Source organism: Corapipo altera, unplaced genomic scaffold (genome assembly GCF_003945725.1).
Source record: "Corapipo altera isolate COAL_440 unplaced genomic scaffold, ASM394572v1 343, whole genome shotgun sequence".
NCBI lineage: Eukaryota > Metazoa > Chordata > Aves > Passeriformes > Pipridae > Corapipo > Corapipo altera.
Genome location: NW_020884913.1, coordinates 5,369,162 through 5,386,507, shown reverse-complemented (window position 1 = coordinate 5,386,507; position 17,346 = coordinate 5,369,162). Strand labels below are relative to the sequence as shown.

Below are 17,346 nucleotides of genomic sequence, written 5' to 3'. Positions count from 1 at the left end.
ATCTGACTGTGCTACAGGGACAGACAACTGAGCCTGCAGCAACCAAACCCACAAGTTTATTCCTCTATAAAACATCTCTTTATTAAAATACAATACTTTCTAATAACTACGATGCAGCATCAAGAGCAGCACACACTGCAAATGTCCCACGTGGGAGCTGTCTGGGAACGTTTGCCAGAGACTATTCAATAACAGCAGTGATAATCTTGCTACCAATGTCTTTAAAGCCAACAGTCCTCACCTATAGAGCTGGACATCTCAGGCTGCAACAGGCTGCAACTAATCGGGTTAGCTGCTTAATACACAATAGCCCAATGTTTGCTGCTGAGCTCCACCAAGCCCTGTCCTTTTGTTATCTTTCCTAATCCATATCCTATCCCATGACGCTGCTAGACAGTTATTATCCAATATTATCCAACAGTAAAGAAGTAGGACTGTGCCCCAGTGAGCTGTGTCCCCTCTGCTTTGAGAGGTGCATGGGACTTGCCTGGCTCAGTCCCTTTTGCTGCCCTTCAGCAGCTCACCCCTAACACCACCCACTTAATCAGAATTGAAGAAATGAGGAGGAAAAAAACCCCAGCTAAATATTCAAGTCTCTTTAGAGAACAATCCATCACCACCACAGAGTTAAACCCTCCAGGAAAACAAAAGACCCTTAAGTCCAAACAGCAGAATTGAAAATACCAACAGGTCTAATTTGTTGATGGTTTAGTTGGTGTAGGCTTCTGTGAGAGACTCCCTGCTCCAAGAACCTTGTAAAAGACCTGGAAACAGGCTCTAAAACTGGTAAAGGACTTGAGCTAATAACAGCTCTACACTTTCACAAGACTGAAGTGGAAGGGAGATGAAAGGAAGGAAGGAATTACAGTCTGGGGAAGAACCCTCCTCACTCCATGGGAATGATTCATACTCACCTGGCTCCATCTCTGCTCTTAATAGAGCTGGGTGAGCCAACAAGGTTCTAACTCAAAACAAGGTTCATAACTCAAAACAAGGTTTCACTGTAAGCACCACTGCCAGTACTTAAACCAAGTGATTTTTCCTGACTAGCCCTTTCTCCAGGGAAGCACAGCAGGCAGGGTCCTTGTTGCACCCCTTAGAGTGCCTGTGCTCAGTCTCCCAAGGCAGTTTAGGTACCAGAGGGGCTTTTACAGTTGGGAAAGGGATCAGAGCTTGTGTAGGCAAAGCCTTACACACCCGCCAGCTCCTGGAGAACAGAGATCTCTAAGCATGGATAAGGCCAGCAGTTCAAGCACCAACTGCTGCACTGAATTTAACCACTGGCACTCACCCACATCAAGGCAATTGGTTTTGCAGCCAAGTGTGTAAGCTGTTACTCTTCAGAAGACTGCCAACAGCTCAGTGCCTCTGGAAGCCCTCTCTGCCACCAGCCCCCCTCCACCTGGAGACACAGATCCACCCTCTGTGCTCCTACCAGTCCTGGCAGGGAAGCGCCTCACCATGCCAGCCTTGTTTCCAGATGAGCTGTCCGTGATCAACAGGCCCAGACAAGGAGAGCCCATCTGTCTGGGCTCTCTAGCAGTACAACACTTGGGCTTGCAAAGCTCCTCCTTCAACTTTCTCCCTTTAGAGGCTTCAAAGATGCCTGTCCTGCCTAGTCCCTTACCCTGGGAGGAAAAGCACAGCCACATGAAGAGCTCATCCCTGCCACATCTCCATTTTTAATTTCCAGTTCAGATCCCAGTGTTTACGACTATTTTTCAGAGACAGAATGAAATTGTTCTTGTCTGCAAGGTGTGGAAAGAGACCACTGTAGGCTTTGATAGCCGATGTGCTGCCAGCGATGAGCGTGAGGCTCTGGAAGAGGCTGGTGACATTTGATTATCACTTAGATCAGGAGAAAGAGGGAAAGCAACTTCCAAAGGCAAGGCTGACACTGTTACAAACGCGAGCAGAAATGACCTTCACACACAGCTAGCTCTCCCTGCTGCCAAGAACCATCCTCTCAGCCGCTATCATCTGAATCACCAGTACACCTGGGGCAGTGCTGCTTTACATCAGCCTCTGCTGCTCCAAAATCCAGGTGCTTTCCGCCGGGCTGGGGAAAAGGGTGTGCAGCGGGTCCTGTGCAGTAGACACACTGCAAAGTCTGTACTGACCTCCCAGCTCAAGGAGGCTTGATTTTCTCAAATTGTGACGGAAAGTAAGGGTCAGCTTCCCATCCACACCAAGATAACAGGCATGTCTAAGTTGAAGCAGCCACTGTCCGTGTGGGAAGTTTTTCCCAACGCAACAAAAAGGCAGACTGGCAGCTCCAGTGTTGCTCTGCTGCTCAGAGTGCTTTGCAAGAGAACCACCCTCAGCACCCATGGCTAAAACCAACTCAAGGACAGTGAAGAAAAGGCACAGATTATATCAGGACAAAGAGTTCACAACTGGCCGTTGGCAGGCAGGCAGGAAAAGTCCAGGAGACCATAAACCACCATCCAAGACCATTCTTTAGGATCTAAACTCTCTAAGCACCAACAAAAGAGCAACTCATGTTTAACTCACAGTCCTGCACTGGGAGGAGGGGACAGCAGTGATGTAAGGACATGGGAGAGGCCAGCTTGATAAATGTCAGCAGTATGGGATCCATCCTTACCCCAGAATCTGCAGCAAGAGCTTTTCTCTATTCCCTGCATCACAGGGCTTTTTGATAAATCGTCCTTCCCAATAAATCTATCCCTCATTGTACACATACGGAATCCATTGCTCTAAGTAGCCACTGAGGTGCTGTCAGGGTCATTAACTATCATTATCTGGGGCAGCTGTTCCCCAGTGTGCTGATGTAGGAATCAATCAGGCTAAAGCATGAATTTCCCCTACACTTCTCCAAACGCTGCCTTTGTCCCTCTCCGTCAAGAGGTGAAAAAGAGGAACAGTTCTGCCTTTATGCCAAGGTTTAGCAGTCCTCATACTGGAAGGAGCTGGCTAAAGGGAAACCAACAGCAGATGAGGCAGGCATCAGGCTGTCACAGAGACAGGATGAGCTCTGACTGATGTCTTTACCAGGAAAGAGGAGGCAGGGTGATTGGAAACAGGCCAGTCAGCTGAGCAGAGATCACTCTTGGAAAAAAAAAGTAGAAGGAAAAAAAAGGACCCAAAACTTCCTCATCCTTTAGTACCCCTTAATGAGATAACCCTTCTCTGAAGAACAGGAGGGCTTTCAAACCTTTCATGTGCTCAGACAACAAAGGGGAAAAAACAGACATTCAGGATTTTCACACCATCCAAGGTCAGGATTTGTTAAATCAAGCTGTTCAACATCTGAGGCTTGAGAGCTCAAAATCCAGCTTCATTTTCCCGGGTGACAACTGCTTAACCCCATCTCAGGAGTTCTCTAGAACAGAGGATCTCTGTTCCTCTCCAGTGACTGCCAGCATTTCCAAACAGGATGAATTCATGAAAAGGGATGATACACGATGAATTCAGGAAAAGGGACAATACCCAACTGCAGTCAGGTCAAGAGTATGTGTGTGGTGGGAAATACTCAGAGAAGCAGCTTTTCTTCTTATTCCAGGTCAGTGATAGGTATAAACAGAGCTAATTCTGTGCTTGAGTGGTCTGGACTCATGAACCAGGAGACTGCTGACCTGCAGAAATGCTGGTTATTAACCTGCAGAAATGCTCTTTATTAGCCCTGAATATCAGTTAGTCTGTCTAGGTTACACAAAAATAGACAAACCTGAACATAAGACTCCACAACACACACACACTTCTCAGCCTTTAGGGGCATGTAGACACACAATCCAGATATGAGGCAGTTGCATCTTTGAATGACAAAGGCATTGGAGAAAAAAAAAAAGGAAAAAAAAAAAAGAAAAAAAAGGTAGTGATGTCTTATTTCTCTTCAGGGAATGACCTGTCTTCCCAGAAATTCTTGGCAATAAGATTTTAGAGAGAACTCATGGGAGCAGGGCTTCCCAAGGACAACACACATTGGTTTGGGGGTTTCCAATGCAGCACATCCTACCATAAAAGAAGACCCAGGAAAATAAAATGCAAACAGATGATAAAACTAAGGGTGGAAAGTCTGACAGAAGTGCCTTTTGTTCTCAGATCAAAACAAAGATTCTTCAAAGTCTGTTGTACACATGCTATGAGAATGAGAAACTTACAACTATCACAGACAGCCCCCATGCAGGAGACTCTTCCCAAACCCTTTCTGCCTCTCACACAAACCATACTAAAACTTCATCTACCTGCCACGCCTGATTGAGAACACTTTGTCTTGCTTTAATCAGAAAATTCATCCTAGAATAAAATCCCTCTCCTCAAAGATTTATTAGGCCTGCACAGTTGTCCTCAAAGAGGTTGTTTTGAAAAGCCCTTGCTTCCAAACAGGAACATCTTGCCAAAGAGAAGCGTCAGTGGCATGACTCAGGTTCCATCAGTGGTAAAGAGGTGGCCGGGACTCTGCCAAGACTCACCTATCCATCTCATGAGGGACGTCATGATTTGAAGATACTTGGTCTTCTGCACATTGAAGAAGGTGAAAGGACCCAAGAGGAGAGTGAATGCTGCCTGGAAGGAGAACAAAAACACACACATTAGATTAAAACCCAGAAATTCTGCCAGTAAGACAAATTTATTAGTAGAACAATGCTTGCACTGAAGGTTCACCTCCAGACATGTCCGTTTGTCATGAAACTTTCTTTTGTTGCTTAATTTTACAGCTAAGTTGGCTGACACACAGGGGGTCAAGTGAGCTGTTTGGTATCAGAGAACATGCCTGGGGCAGAAGTAGAGCTCAGGATCCTCTTGGCTCTTGGCCACTTGCTATCACTGCTCCAGCACTCCTTTACTGACACATTTCAGTAAAAGCTCTCAGTGCAGCCTTACGGAACATTAAATATTAAACTGTGGCCTCTTTGCCCGGGTACATGCTCAGTTTAGGTCTGAATAGCAATAGCCCTGACCAGTCTGCTTGCATTAACATTGATGGGGTGGCTTCAGGGTATCCCAGGCTCAACAGCAGTGGAGCCAGGTCTGCCTGGAACTTTCTTCCCCCGAGCTTTAGGTTGCTTGTATAAAAGATATAGGGGTTTTTATATATGGAAAAATATATAGTGGGAAGCTATAGTGTAACAGTTCGGCTCTTGACTTAGAAGCTTGGACCTGTGCAAAGTGAGGAAAAAAAATATCAGAGATACTCATAAGAAAGAACTTAATTCAGTGTGAAAATTAAAGGTTCTGTCAATGAAGAGAGACCTTTCTTCACAGCCCCCGTAGATGTGTATTAAGAGACCAGTGTTTCACAGAATCACAGAACAGCTTGGGTTGAAAGGGACCTTAAAGCCATCTAGTTCCATCCCCCTGCCATGAGAAAGGACACCTTCCACTAGACCAGATTGCTCAAAGCCCTGTCCAGCCTGGCCTTGAACACTTCCAGGGATGGGGCAAATTTAACTGGGGTTTGCTGCAGCACCAGTCTGTTGCATCTCTTTTAGCTGGGTTACAAAAACATCCAACAAAGATCCATCCTAGAAATTTGGACTACACAGCTTCCCAGGTGAGTTTCTTCTAGCACTCTCCTAGAGCACACAAAGCAACCACATGGTGATGTCCTCTGCAGCCACTGTCACCTCTCTCTGGGCACCAAGTGGCACTCAAGCCCCACCTTGAAGAGGATTTGCTGCAGGAAGAAACAGGCTTTGGCTGTGGTCTGAATGTAGACTGAGAGAAGCTACTTGTGACAGGGAGACAAAATGGGTGTTACAGAAGAGAGCCCTGCCTGTCATCCATGGGATAGCACCAGCTAGTGATACGCTAACAGGTCCAAACACTGTAAGCAGGCAGTGTTTAGAAAGCCACAACACACACAGACCAGGTTAGTAGAGCATCCCAAAGGGATTTTTAAAGACAAATATTCAACATTAATATTTACACATTGCTCTTTTCTGTGACTTCTTAAAGCAGTTCAAGAAAAGGTGTCACCAGAAGTGAAGAACTGGGACTCAAAGGGGCAGGCTGCTGAGCCTCAAGGTCTCTGTCGACCCCAACAGAGTCAGGGACAGAACAGAATTCAAGCTATTTTAAGACTAGTACAACCCCCAGAAACCTTTTTTGAGACGGTTTCAGAATATCTGCAAGGCAAATTGGAAATGCCTCGCATCACAAGTACTCTCAGATGACCAAAGTAAACCCAGAAGGGGACCAGGGGAGAGAACCCTCAGTTTGACTCGTCACTCGGTGAAGACATATCCTGATCTGAGGCCATCGCTTACACCAAGTCTTGTTTTTTCTGCTTGGAAAAAAAAAGGACAGGAAGCATGCACAGAATTCAGATTTGTGAAGCAACTGATGGCTATTGGAGGAAACACTGAAATCACACAGAATACACCACCACAGGCATAACTGGCAAGACTAGAAGCTAAACCAGCATTAACAGTTATGACACTTTCAGTTTTAACACAGAAGCAAACCAGCCAGTTAAAAGCCTTTTTTTTTTTTTTTATCTTTTTAACCTTCTCCCTCCTGTTCCTTTCTTCTAATCAGGAGCTTAACCCTACTCTCCTGCTCTCTACAGACTGCCATTCTGTCCTAGGACAGCACACAAACCCCAAAGGACTAAATAAACTTTAGACTGAAGAGCAATGTAGGACAACGGCCCAGAGCAAACCATAGACACCAACTCTCTTACTGAAAATTATTCTTGAGTTTGTGACTAATCTCTTTCAACCTCCTCTCCCCCAAAACAGACCCTGCTCAACGCAGCCTCCCTTCAAATCACGTTAATAGCTCCTGCGTCAGCAAGCGCTGAAACACAAAGAGACGGACGAAGGATGGTGATAATTAAGGAACAGGTGTCTGCTGCAAATGAGAATGCACCAGAACCAATTGGCAAAACAGCCCCTCAAACCATAGCAAGGATTGACACAAAATCACCGAGCACACAGCTGTGTGTGAAATCCAGATTTGTCTCACACACCGAGGAAAGAGCTGTGTTAAGGTAGAGGTGGGACTGAAAAGCACCAAAAGCATCATTAGATGCTGGAAGAACCTGTGTCTCTTACACGCTCCCCAACATCTGCTAAAGAAGCAGAAAGAATTCTTCTGATTTACTCTCCACCTTCTACAGTGATTCTCTAGTGCTCAAAGCACCCTAAACAATTAAATCCATTCAGTAAAGTTTTCAACTCTGCTCCTCTCTGGGCATTACTGCTCAGCTCTCCGGGAACAGACCCAGGTCGTTGTGCTTGAATGGCTGGATTCCCCTCCCATCCTTTAGCATGATCAGTATCTTCTGCTCTTAACAAGATCCTGGAGCTGGTCCAAAGGAACCAAGTGAGAGATTAATTCCAGTGCAATAAAAATTTATTACCTTTTCCACTTGATGTCCATTAGTGATCCAAGATGGATATCCATGGATCAATACAAACAATGCTAAGGCCTGCAATGAGATAAGGGGTGCCCTGCTCTGTAGGGATTTGTGCCAACCACTTTTATGAATGGAAGCCACAGCACACACTGGACTGTTTAGAAGGAGAAAGGCTGGGCAGAACAGGGCAGTAAAGAGCCAGATTAACATAATTTTCAAGTGCAATGGTGTACAGCTCCACCAGATTGAGCACAGGGCAGGACAAAGGGGTCAGCTCCTCACCAACAGCCAGGACACAAGGAGCAAGGACTTAGTCCTTGGATTAGAACTAATCTCATCATCAACCCTCAGAAAAGTCCCAAGGCCAGGAACCCTATTAAAAACATCCCTAAAATCACGAGAAGAGACCACAATGCTTAGCAGGAGGATGTCTGCTTTCTCTACCTCATTGTGCCAGACACCTCAATGCTCTTCCGACCCATTAAGTTAATTAGTTTCATAACTTCTCCCTAAGGAAAAAGTAAATCCAAATAAGCACTTCAGACACATACCCAAACTTTCCACCTGATGTTTCCCAAGATCAGGTCTCTCCAAGAGGGAAATAATTTACAGGGTGCTTCACTACACATGTAATTCAAACAATGTAAAACCTACATAGAAACCTGCACCAGTCATCCCTGCCAGAAATCAAATATGCAGAGCCCCAACACATCAAAAAGCTCTCCCAAGTTTTCCAGTTCACCTCTTGAGCCAGCCAAGATATGTTCTAGGAATTTATCATTCTCTTCCTAAGATTCAGCAAATTAACCCAAGGCAGACTGACCACAGTCTACTTTGATTAAAGATTTTTCTACTAGTGAAGTGGTTTCATATTAGAAACAAACAAGCGCATGTGGCTGATTCATTGCTAAACTCAAAGGAGGTAAAGGAATGCTTCCCTTGGCTAAGGAGGAGAACTGGATCTATTAAATACTGTTCATATTCACAGGATGGCAGAGAGAAACCTTTACAGTGCTTTTGCACAGGGCTGCCTATTAAGAGTGATTCCCTAATTTCTGTCCAAACTCCTCCACTGAACAGGAAAGGCCAGAAAAGTCCCCAGGCTCATAGCAGAGGGTATGTGGAACCCACACATAGCAAATAAATGCAAAATCCTTTCTTTTTCTTTCCTTTCTTATGATGAAAAACAGCATGAAGATCCAGCATGCTAGTGTCTGAAAAACCACTGTTTTTCTTGCTTTTACTGACATTTCCAGTCAGAAAATGAGAAGCCAGTGAGGGTAGAAGAAAGAACAGCAGCTTGTCACCCTGGATTACACTCTTCCCTGCAGGTTAGTAGGAGCCACGAGCAGCACACCAGCTTGTTCAACCCCTGGGAGGGTCTTCAAATCCATTCCTCCCACCAAGCCAAGCCATAGCAGTACAGGCACCAAGGTTTGGGAGCTTCTCTGAGCCGGCAACTCAGCTGACACCACTTTCCCAGCCTCTGCACCTGTCAGCTCTCAGTATTTCAAAATGAAAAAGCAGGCTGGTCAACTCGAGTCTTCTTGCCACAGGGGAACTAGCTAGGGCTTACCATTGCCTGGAATATATTTTTATATATATTTATATATTTCTAAAAGTATATTTTATTAAAGCTCTTATGTTAAAACTTGGTTATGTAACCTTGTTTATTGGCTTATCTTAAAAAAGCAAAGAGTAAGATCAAGCGTTAATAGGACATCTGGCTGGTTTTTATCAGCTTAGTTTCAGCCAAGAGGACCACCAAGAGAGCTCTCAACCACTAAGTGATGGCCAGCTAATGCCAAGAGTCTTTCAGACCATACAAACATGCCTCAAGCCAGTCAGAGGGCTGTTTGACCAAACAGGTTCTTTATTGACCTGAAGGGTCCATCCATCACTCTGAACCAGTACAATTCAATAGCTTTCATCTGCTTCCCAGCATGTGGCTTTTACAGAGGCAGCCAATACAGCTCAGGAAGCACAATTAGCATCCCAAACGTGGCTGATTCATGTATTAGATGCAGTAGTTACAGGATTATGGCTAGTGCCTGCATACATTTGCAAGAGGACCATCTCAAAAGTCAGCCTCATTCATAACTGTCATCAGAACTTGCTTGTTTTTATGCTCCACAAACTCATCTGTAAGAATTGCATCTGTCTTTGGTGCTTGCCAAGTAGTGAATTAAAAACAGTAGCTATTGCTTCTTCTTGATTCAGACCCTGGAAGCGTTCAGACAGGTTGGGTAGAAGCAGGATATTTACCTGAGCAAAGTGAGACCATGAAGATTAATCTTGTTAAATACAGCAAATGCACCAGGAGCAGAGCATAAAGTTTGACAGTTTTTGAATAAATGCATTTATGCAGCACAGGGCTGTCATACCAATGAGAAGTTAATAAGTTCCAGATAACGGGGCAATGATCCCTCAGTTTTAATGTGAAGATAAGAGGTAAAAGAGATGTTGCAGCACTCACTTCTTACACATCTATCTCCCTTTGGGCCCCAGCCACCCTGCCTTTTCCTTTTCTTCTCCTTTCAGCCTTCCACACCCTCATTCAGAAACAGAACCCAGCCCAAACCAAATCATTCCTTGGAGTTCTTGTTTCCCCCCTTGACAGAAGCGACGACATCTCAGACAAGCTTCATTTTAGGATGGTATCAACTCCATCTCTGCAGATACCAATGTTTAGATTTCACAGCTGTTGAGCAATAGTACCTCTGTCCTGCAAGACAGAGCACAGCAATAACCCCACTCTGATGGGGGGCAAGCTGACATCTGATGAGAAAGTCACTGGTTTAACAAAATGGATCACTCTCCTTGGTAGACTATGACACCTTGGCAGGAAAGCTGAGGGTTTGGGTGCTTGATCCAGGACTGTGGGTACACAGCATTCCCACAGCAAAGCATGACGCCGACAGACTGAACAAGCACTTCCCAGAGGAAGCTTTGTTTGATTCAGTGCTCAAGGAAAGTCTCCTTGAGCATGGCAGGAAAAAGCAGACATTTCTTACATGCTGTCAGAAGTGGCAACTCTGACACCCGCTCTGCTTCTGCAAGACGTCCCCGAGCTCAGAGCTATTTCACAACTCAGATGAGCCCTGGAAGGGACAGAGGAAACAATCCAACAAAACCAGACCGCGCAAGTACAGAGAACAAACGAGATGTCAGGAGAACCGGGATGCTCTGTTCCCACCTCAGGTGCTTTCCACTAGAGTGTGTCACATCCAGGGGAAAAAAAAAAAAAAAAAGCCCAAAAAGCAAAACTTGATTTACCAGCATGGACACAAGTCAGAGGTTTTACCCCTGGTTGGAAGGCCGAACCAAACCTATTGTCTTCAGTAATTTCTTAGGAATGAGTGTCTATTCACATCCTCAGAGAATTTTTAGAGCTGACTTTGGAGAGAAATATTAAATGCAAGGTGCTTTCCCCACACCTGTTTGGGACTCCTAGATAGAGAAAACAGCTTAATCACATTTCAGCAGCTCCAACACACACCTGCAGCCTCTGGTAGCTCCTCTGCACCCACTTCAAGTTGTGCTACCCCACAGCAGGCTCCAGTCACTCCTGCCACAGCCTCAGTACTTTTCAGATAAAACATACCAAGGGAAAAGGGTCTCGAGCACTGTGTCCCCTCTGCCATCTCTCCTCCCCTTCACTGGGGTGACAAGGCCATGTTTCTGTCCTGCATGAGCTCATATCTCGAGCTAGAGAGCCAGATGGCCCATCAGTGAGGGCGGCGATCCAAGCTTTCCTTGGTAAAGCTTTACCCCTTGCAGTGGACAGTACAAATATAAATACATGAAAAGAGTCTGATTGTTCAGGAAGGAGCTTTTTAGAGAGATGGGAAAAAAAAATAAAGCTGAAAATCCACAGCCTCTCAAGGCTGGAGGCAGGGCTGCAGCAGGGGCCGTGCTGATAGGCAGCAAGTTATCAGCAGACAAGCTGTTATGAAGCTCAAAGTTGGTTGAAAAGAGATAAACCAGCTACAGAACAAGGATTGCTCAAAGAAGTTGGGAGGCAAAAGGGATTTTTAACCTCCAGATCCCCTGTAGAGTCAGGAAGTCACAATGGAGGGAGGATGCAGCTGCCAGACATCCCACAAGGAATATTTATAGATAAAGAAACAAGGGCAGTATCGCTTTGGGTACAGCAGGCATCTGCTGCCACAGCAGCTCAGGTAATTAACGTGCCACTCTCGGGACACCTGGCAGAGGTTTATAGTCATAACTCACAGGAGGCGTATTCCTGGCACTGAGGAACCTTCCCCCACCTTTTCCCCCCAATTCCTTCAGGCAGGGAGGAGGTATCCTCCAGGAACTAAGACCTCAGCTCCTGCCAGGCTGGTTTTTGCCAGTGAAGTGAGTGGCTTTTGAACCACTCACACCCAAAGTACCCTTTAAGCTGGATGCTGCCTCTCATGGTTCCAGTGCTACAGTGATCCCAGAGCCTCTTCCCAAATGGAAGACCTTCTGCAAGAGATAGAAAGAAGCACTTGTGTCCCCAAAGCTACTGACTTCAGCGGATCTAAATATTATTGATAGATTTTCAAAGGCTCTAGCCCACCACCAAGTTTTGATTTTGACTGCTCAGCCAGCAAACAAATGTACTTGTCCCAGCTCCTTACAAGCTCTGACTTTGCTGGGCATCCAACACAACAAGCCAGCATCTGAACAGCCTCTAAGTGCAGCTCTGGGAGGCCAAGGCAGAAGCAGCCCACAAACAGCAAGGCAGTACCTGAGGGTGCTGCTCTCCTCTCCCTTCTCCATCCTCACTCAGGGCCACAGCCTGTTTCTGGAGCTGGCCCATCTCTGAGCACCAGAAACTTTCCATTTTGGAAAGAACACTCTGGAATACTGAGTTCTTCCTCCACTTAAATTGAAGGAATTCAGGCACAAAGTGTTTTCAGAAAGTCATTCAGTGCAAAGATTGCATTCCCTGGCACACCTGGGGTGTGCAGGACCACAGCCAGCGGCAAGCTTGCACTCTCTGGGGTAAATACGCTTCCATTATCATTTTTCACAACAAGAGAAAGATAGAGGCCAGCAATAACCCCGAGGTGACTGGCATCTAATTTTTCATCATTGGAGTATTTATGGCACAGCCGTTTGCAGCATCTTGTAATCACTTTACCGCCTCCTTGACCCCTGGCTCCCCCTTATTCTGCATCTCCTAATTGCATCTGAACAAGCAGGAGGGAAGCAGCAAAGTGGATGGATGCAGGAGAGCTGAATGGTTGGGTTGTGATACTTGGAAGGGCAGCAGAGATGCTGCAGAGCCAAGTTTGGCTGTACCCCCACCACCAGCTTGCTTTGATCTCCCACAGGGTAGGAAAGTGGAGCTTTCCTCCTTCCTGACACTGGGTGACCTTGAGAAGCTGTCCCTTGCCTGCCCAGTTTATTAGCACTGTACAAGAGATTAATGAGTTCCCTCCAACAAAGTGCGAGGGCATCATCCTTATACACGGATACTTCCCGAAATTCCTGCATATTCGTAGCCTCTCCTGGCAGGGCATTGGCAACTACAACAATATTTATATTGACTACAGAAGCCCCTGGGATAGACAGCACAAAGCGAGGGAGATGTGGACCAGCATGACACAGATGCACAGAGGGCCCTGCAAACATATCAAGCTACAAGCTGTCAGGGGTAGGAGGTACTTGGGCTCAGCAAGGATGAATGTTCCTGAAGGCCACTAACCCCTTGTCTGCCACAACACCTACAGTGCCCCCACAACAAGGCCGTTATCCTCCCTCTTCACTTCTTCCCCTACAAACTTCTCATTTGAGTTTCACAGGGTTCTCCAGTTGCCTGGAGGATTCAGCTTCAGGGACAGCATTAACCCGATCACTGTGTCAGGGAGGAGTTGCCTGAAGGGAAGGAAACATCCCACACTTTGTAGCTACTTAGCAGCAGCACAAAAGAAGAGATAGAGCTTTGGTGCCCGGGGCTAGTGGGGTGTCTGTTGCTCTCATCCTCCTCCTCTGCCTTCCCTGTACAGTGCACACCAAACCGGTGCAACAGGCTTCAGAGATCAGCTCTGCCCCAGAGCATTATACCGACTTCAACTTACAAGATAAATCCCAGCTGCATTATTTGTATTTATAGTCCTGCTTACAGAAGCATGAGCCACGTGTGGGATTTGCTGATGTAGTCCAAAAATCCACATTTTTGGACAAGAGCGTCAGTGATCTCACCCAGACATAAAGTGCAATTTAGGATGATATTAAGAAGTTGCAGACTTATTTAGGAGTATAAAGAGATACCAGTCTGTCCAGAGCTCTTTCCAGCCGCTGGTAATGTTTGAAGAGGCATAACTGCACAGTTCTCCAGCCCTGGTGCTTTCTACCTGCACATTAAGGAATTAAACGATCATTTCAGGGGATGAGAGATCAAGACTGCTGTCTTACTCGAAAATGCTGATGTGAATCAGGCAGGCAGCAAGGTCAGACCTCTGTTTAAAAACAAAGCTGATGTTAAAGCACCGAGCAAAATACTGGAAAATATGCTGTTGAGAAAAAGGCTTATATTGCATTTCCCAGGGGAGTGTTTAGCTGACTTAACAGGTCTTCTCCAACTCTGGCTTCTAGGATGGTGCCGCTACCACAGCACAAAATAACACTGCACAGGGGATGTTTATTACTTATTTTCTACAAGTGTTCTGAAAATGAAAGATTTGTGAGTCTGCTGAAACAGTCTAGTCCAAGAAAGGAACTTTAAAAGGCCCTTTTTAAACCGTTACAACTTGGTGTAGGGAGCGGGTGATCACAAATATCAGTTCTGACACCTGCCCTATTTGGGAGAGATTGGTCTCCAGTATCAGGAGAGAACAGTGTCAGCTTTGGTGCCTTGCTGTCCAAGTGAGCTGACTCCAAAGGACAGCTTTATTCAGGGAAAGCAGCAGCATGGCCTCTCAGCCTTGCCAGGGTGGCTCTGCTGGGAAGAGGGGCTGTGGTTTGAGCCCAGTACCACCACTGGTGAGTTCCCACCTGCAGGAAGTGCCCAAAAGCAAACAGAGAAGTGTGTCTGAGCTCACCAATGGTCTCTGCCCATCACAGCAGCCACGCTGCTTCTCTTAAGGGCTGGTAGCCCCTGCAGCACACCTGGCCGGGCATATAAGCAGCAGCACAGCACCCTTCCCTTCCAGACAGCTCTTGCCAGCCTGCTGGAGGTGGGACAGGAGAGGGACAGGATTGGGTCTTTGGAAAAGCTCAGCATCCCAGTGACAGCACAACCCAAGCTCCACTTAGGAAAAACCCACTTCTCATTGTGAAGTGAACAGACAGCTCTGTACAGAAAACACATTCCAGTCCCCTGCACTATTGATTTTCCAGTGAAAAGAGACAAGCTAATCCATTAATGCTAGTTGCTTCAATCCGTGGTCTTGCAGTTGCTGCAGTTGCTTCTGGTACCAAAGGCTGACTCTCCCATCCAGCCCTAGCAGCAGGGAGCTTTGCCTTCTGGCTGATGTTTCTTTTACTTAAAATGCCATCAGTTACAAGGAAGCAAGAAAAATCACACATCAGAAGCTGAACTCCAGCTCTTAGGTCACTAGTACAACAAGTTTATATTTCATTCTCACAACACCACACTTGTCTGCCTCTCCTCCTGCCAGCTCAGGAAGAACCTCTTACTCACAAGGCCAGTTATTATCTGAAGTTTCCTTTGCATTAGGAAACACAAGGGCTGTGGGAACCTCCAGAAGAGCTAGTTCATCTGTCACAGGCATATGATGAGTGAGCAGTTGAAAGAATTTATTGATGAGCCCACGGAAGAATGGACCAGGATGAAGGAGGCAGGATTTATACCATATTAACAAGGCTGTGTGCCAATTTCAGCCTATTAGTTGCACAATAAAAAGAGCTGAGACTTGCCTTCCCATCCCATATCCAAACACCATTTATTTTAGCTGAACTTGGCTCTTGTACTTCTTCAACTACTTCAGACCAAAGCAACAACTTAACTGACCTCACTTTTTGGAAGCTGACTAGATGAGATGCATGAGAAGACTCCAATTAGCCCCCGAGACTGGGCTTTTAGCCAAGCAAAGCTGTATTTCAGAGGCACCTGTAATAGTTAGGGCTACTGAAATTTATGCTTAATGCAGTTCTAATTCGTCTCCTGCCAGAGCAATGGCTCAAAACTCGGGTGCCTGTGTATACAGTAATGGCACAATATTCTGGATCCTTGAGAAGCTTTTCCCCCTATTTTGAAGGCTTTCAGAACTGCATCTATGCACAGAAGTAACAGCTGCCTTTTTTGCACATTTGTTTCTATTTCTATATCAGTATCATAATAAACCACATCAAAGCATTTGTGGTAAGGAATATAATGTGGTATTTTTGGCAAGAAGGTCTTACCATGAATAACTTCTTATAGGATATGCAGGGTGACATGCTAATTCTGCCCCAGTCCTGATGCATCCTTACTGCAAGCTGAGGTAACCTAGAACACAACAATGCTACAGTTTAAGCAATTTATTTAAACAAGGTGATGGCTTCACACCATCAGGATAAACTTCCATCAGCTTTTCTTCCTTTTTACTGGCTTACTCTGGGAGCCCAGGACAAACACCCCAAGCCTTTTTCATTGAAGTGCTGCGAACTCAGCCCTCCCTGCTCCAGCTCCAGCCAGTGGGGCAGGTTCCTTCCCCACCACTGGTTCTCAAGGTCTGTAGACACTGAGACCTGTAAGAATAAATATCCAGGAGACAGCAGCTGTGACCCATTTATTACCGGATGCTGCTGCAGGGCACAGCTGAGGAAGGCAGGGCAGAGGAAAAGCACTTGCTGCAAAGGGAACAGCGGAGCAAACCCAGGTGCCCTTGGAAGCAGCACTCTGCTCACAGCACTGCTCCAGCTCTGTTGCTCCAGCTCCCAGTTGGCAAGAGACAGCTTAGATCAAGCATGGATGTTCAAGTACTGCCATGAGGGCTCCTCTCATAGCACTGCTAGGAAGCAAAATATAAAGCAAAAAAACCCCACCAAAAAAAATAAAGCTACAGAGGCCAGAAGGCAACCACAGACAGGCCACAAAAGCACTGCACGCTGAACAAGCCGATGAAACTGCCCTAGTGCAGGTAAACACATCTGGAAAGATGCGTTTTGACAACGAAAATCAGAGCTACCTTTACCCAGAGCAGGGTGAAGGCACAGCTGGGAAGGAGAAAGGCTGAGGAGGGAAGCAGAGCACGTACACCGGCGGCACAAAGCACGGCGCTCCAGCCCAGAGCCGGAGCGGGCCGGGAAGGCAGCACCGCGCCGCGGCGGACGGGATCTACATCAACACTTATCAGCACAGCCCTCACATTTGCCGATTAAGTTCTGCTGGCACTGAGCAATTGTACGTGTGTCCTCAGACTACCTCCTCCTCACCCCCCTGCACAGCCTCCCGCAGCTGCAGCCCAGCCCCGCTCTGGTCACCGATCAGAGCGTCGGGCCGGGGTGACATTGTCCCCTCCTGAAGAGGGATGGTAAGCGCCTGCGAGCCCGCTCATTTTATTCACTGCACAAGCACGTTTCCAACTGGGATAATCTCCATTAAACCATCTGCACTCCCATCCTCGCCCGGCCTGCACCCGCTGGGCTGCCTGCGATACTGCAGCATCTGTGAACCGGCACAAGCGGATGCCGCGTCCCTTCCCCAATCAGCTAAAAAAACCAACAGAGACTCAGACAGAACAGATGCACCTGGGAGCTTTGACGCGCTACCGAGCCAGGCTACCAGGACTACCTGTGCCAGTGCCTCTTCTCAAAGGCATACGGCTCCCCTTGAGAATTTAAGCCATTTCCTTTCCATCGTGGGAAGGCACCATGTCCCAGATTGCCAGAAGAGGAGGGCTGAAGAGAAGAGAGGTTTTAACTTCAACAGCTGCCCTGGTGCAGAAGAGAAGCGTCATTTGCCAGGTCATGAAAGCAGTTTGGATCAGACACTCTGAATGGCTGCTGATCCCCAGGATTTAATCTCTTATTTATTTCAGTATCTGCTTTCTAGAAACAGAGGCTATCATATCACATTTCTA

At 46.5% G+C, this 17,346-nt stretch overlaps 1 protein-coding gene across 5 annotated transcripts in view; it reads right to left on the bottom strand.

Moving 5' to 3' along the window:
- Nucleotides 1-17,346, bottom strand: part of TMEM104 (transmembrane protein 104) — a 44,297-nt gene that overhangs the window by 11,013 nt on the left and 15,938 nt on the right. For all 5 annotated transcript variants that reach the window (XM_027654712.1, XM_027654716.1, XM_027654714.1 and 2 more), the window contains exon 9: nucleotides 4,434-4,527. In XM_027654712.1, coding sequence (XP_027510513.1) covers nucleotides 4,434-4,527 — 94 coding nt within the window. The remainder of the gene's footprint in view (nucleotides 1-4,433; nucleotides 4,528-17,346) is intronic.